Raw genomic sequence first — 2,500 nt, 5'->3', positions numbered from 1 at the left:
AGACACCAGATTAGGAAACCATGAGGAAGACTGAACGTTAATTTCAAGCCCTGGTTGGCGCATGTGTGTATCTGTGGTTCTGTTACTGCGCTGTTTCTGTCTACACCGGTTTCCTGCTGTGTGTGCTGTTAGCTGCTCAGCCTCAGACTGGATCATCGCTGCTCTCACATGGGTTCCAAATTTAGCTCAAAACCTTCAGATTGGAGCTGTTTTAATAGCAGGATAAAACAGTTACCAAGAAAATACCCCGATACCGGGTTTGTACGGAGTGTCGATCTCAAAGGTAAATCGGATTCGGATCAGATTTAGAGTTTTCCGATCCGATTCCTCGACCCGTTCTTTCCGCAGGCGTTATTCAGGAACATCAGGCGTAAATCCTGTATGTGATCTGTATAGACGATCCTCACCGCTCGCACCGTTTGTAGCCGACCGATCGTCGTTCAGGTGAATCACGTTTCTAACGTAAACACAGTTATCAGTATCAGAACTATAACTCGTGCTGGAGACAAATATTTTTTTATTACTTTTATTCTTACCAAAACTTTTAACCAGCATGAAAAAACAACAAGAAACAAGAAGCTGCAACTAAAACACAAACGACTCGTTCGACGTCCCGCAGACGCTGAAATTTCTTTCCCACCGCAGCCAATGGCATGCTCCAGAATGCCCGTGTGACCGACCCCCTGCATGCCACCTCAGAGGGGAAGCTGCAGTGTATCCCGGCGCTAGCGGCGAGGTTCGCGCTCACAGCTAGAATCACTCATGTGATGTTACAGGGACTCCTTTGTTTCCGTTAGCACAATGTGACGAGCTCTGACACCGGAGACTCCTTCCATAAATGTTACATAACTTCCTTAGATCGAAAACTGAGGACTTTAGTTTGTGCCTCAGTCGGCCATCTTGCCGTTTGTAAGATCTGCCACAAGAGGGCAGGAGCGTGGAGTTGTTGTGATATGTTGCAGCTTTCCCTGCGATCAGGGCTTCTGTGTGCAGCCGTGCAGCCGTCATGTCATGCTTGTGTGCAGTGACCGGTTTTACGCTCATGCGTGTCTTGTGTTGTGGATGTTTTTTGTTTTTGGAGTTTTTTTTTTTCTATTTGTTTGGTTTTTTTTTAATCGTTCGTTTGTATTTTTGCTGCTCTGGTTGCTTTTGGATGTCTCAGAAAGCGTGAGCGCGGTCCAAACACACGTAACAGGGTTTCTGGTGAGACGCTCGTGAGACGCTCGTGAGACGCTGGCACTGCTGTAACCAAACCGATCAAACTTTACACCGCCAATGTTACTGTGTTCTGAAATGTTTCTGAAGATGTGTTGGTGCCTGTGCATAAGCGTATCTGTCCTGTCGCTCTCTCTCTCCCTGTGTGCATGCGTGTGTGTACGTGCGTGTGTGTACGTGCGTGCGTGTGTGTACGTTGCGTGTGTGTGTGTGTACGTGCGTGTGTGTGTGTGTACGTGCGTGTGTGTACGTTGCGTGCGTGTGTGTACGTGCGTGTGTGTACGTTGCGTGCGTGTGTGTACGTGCGTGTGTGTACGTGCGTGTGTGTGTGTATGTGCGTGTGTACGTGTGTGTACGCGTGTTTGTATGTGTGTGTACGTGTGTGTACGCGTGTGTGTACGTGTGTACGCGTGTTTGTATGTGTGTGTATGTGTGTACGCGTGCGTGTGTGTACGCATGTGTGTATGTGTGTGTGTATGCGTGTGTGTATGTGTGTGTGTGTACGCGTGTGTGTACGTACGTGCATGTGTGTACGTGCGTGTGTGTACGTGCGTGTGTGTACGTGCGTGTGTGTACGCGCGTGTGTGTATGTGTGTGTGTAGCACAAGCAGCGGTGCCCTGTGCTGGAGGAGCAGCTCGTCGACCTGGTGGTGTACGCCATGGAGCGCTCTGAGACGGAGGAGCAGTTTGACGACGGCGGCACCAGCCAGCTGCTGTGGCAACATCTGTCCAGTCAGCTTATCTTCTTTGTTCTGTTCCAGTTCGCCAGCTTCCCTCACATGGTGCTCTCACTGCATCAGAAGGTACAAGCTTTAACTCAAGAAAAATAAAACTCCATAAAAACCATAAAACTCCAGTTATTTTGGAAAAGTAAACAAATAAGACTGAGAAAAAGTAATGGCACCCTGTATAAAGGTGGTGGTGTTCGCTGCATTACTGGAAGATTTGCTGTGCACCAGTCTGTTGTTTTTAGCTTATTTATTAATGGTGTTTTTATAGGTGTGTATGAACGTAATGTAATGATGAACATTTTAATTTACAGCGAAGTTTATCTACACACAACTTTCCAAAAACTATTTACACACAATTTAACTAAATGATTGATGAACGAAGAATGTTGTTTCTGGTCCACTATGTGCGTGTGTGTGCGTGCGTGTGTGTGTGCGCGTGTGTGTGCGTGTGTGTTTGTGTGTCTGTGTTTGTGTGTGTCTGTGTTTGTGTGTGTCTGTGTTTGTGTGTGTCTGTTTGTGTGTGTGTGTGTGTTTGTGTGTGTGTGTGTGTGTGT

At 47.2% G+C, this 2,500-nt stretch overlaps 1 protein-coding gene across 2 annotated transcripts in view; it reads left to right on the top strand.

Moving 5' to 3' along the window:
* The window catches only part of med23 (mediator complex subunit 23), a 77,905-nt gene that overhangs the window by 53,740 nt on the left and 21,665 nt on the right, over window positions 1-2,500 (top strand). For both annotated transcript variants that reach the window (XM_060882755.1, XM_060882756.1), the window contains one exon: window positions 1,818-2,018. In XM_060882755.1, coding sequence (XP_060738738.1) covers window positions 1,818-2,018 — 201 coding nt within the window. The remainder of the gene's footprint in view (window positions 1-1,817; window positions 2,019-2,500) is intronic.

This window comes from Tachysurus vachellii, chromosome 12, assembly GCF_030014155.1.
Source record: "Tachysurus vachellii isolate PV-2020 chromosome 12, HZAU_Pvac_v1, whole genome shotgun sequence".
NCBI classification, from domain to species: Eukaryota; Metazoa; Chordata; class Actinopteri; order Siluriformes; family Bagridae; genus Tachysurus; species Tachysurus vachellii.
This window is presented reverse-complemented; position numbering and strand designations above follow the sequence as displayed.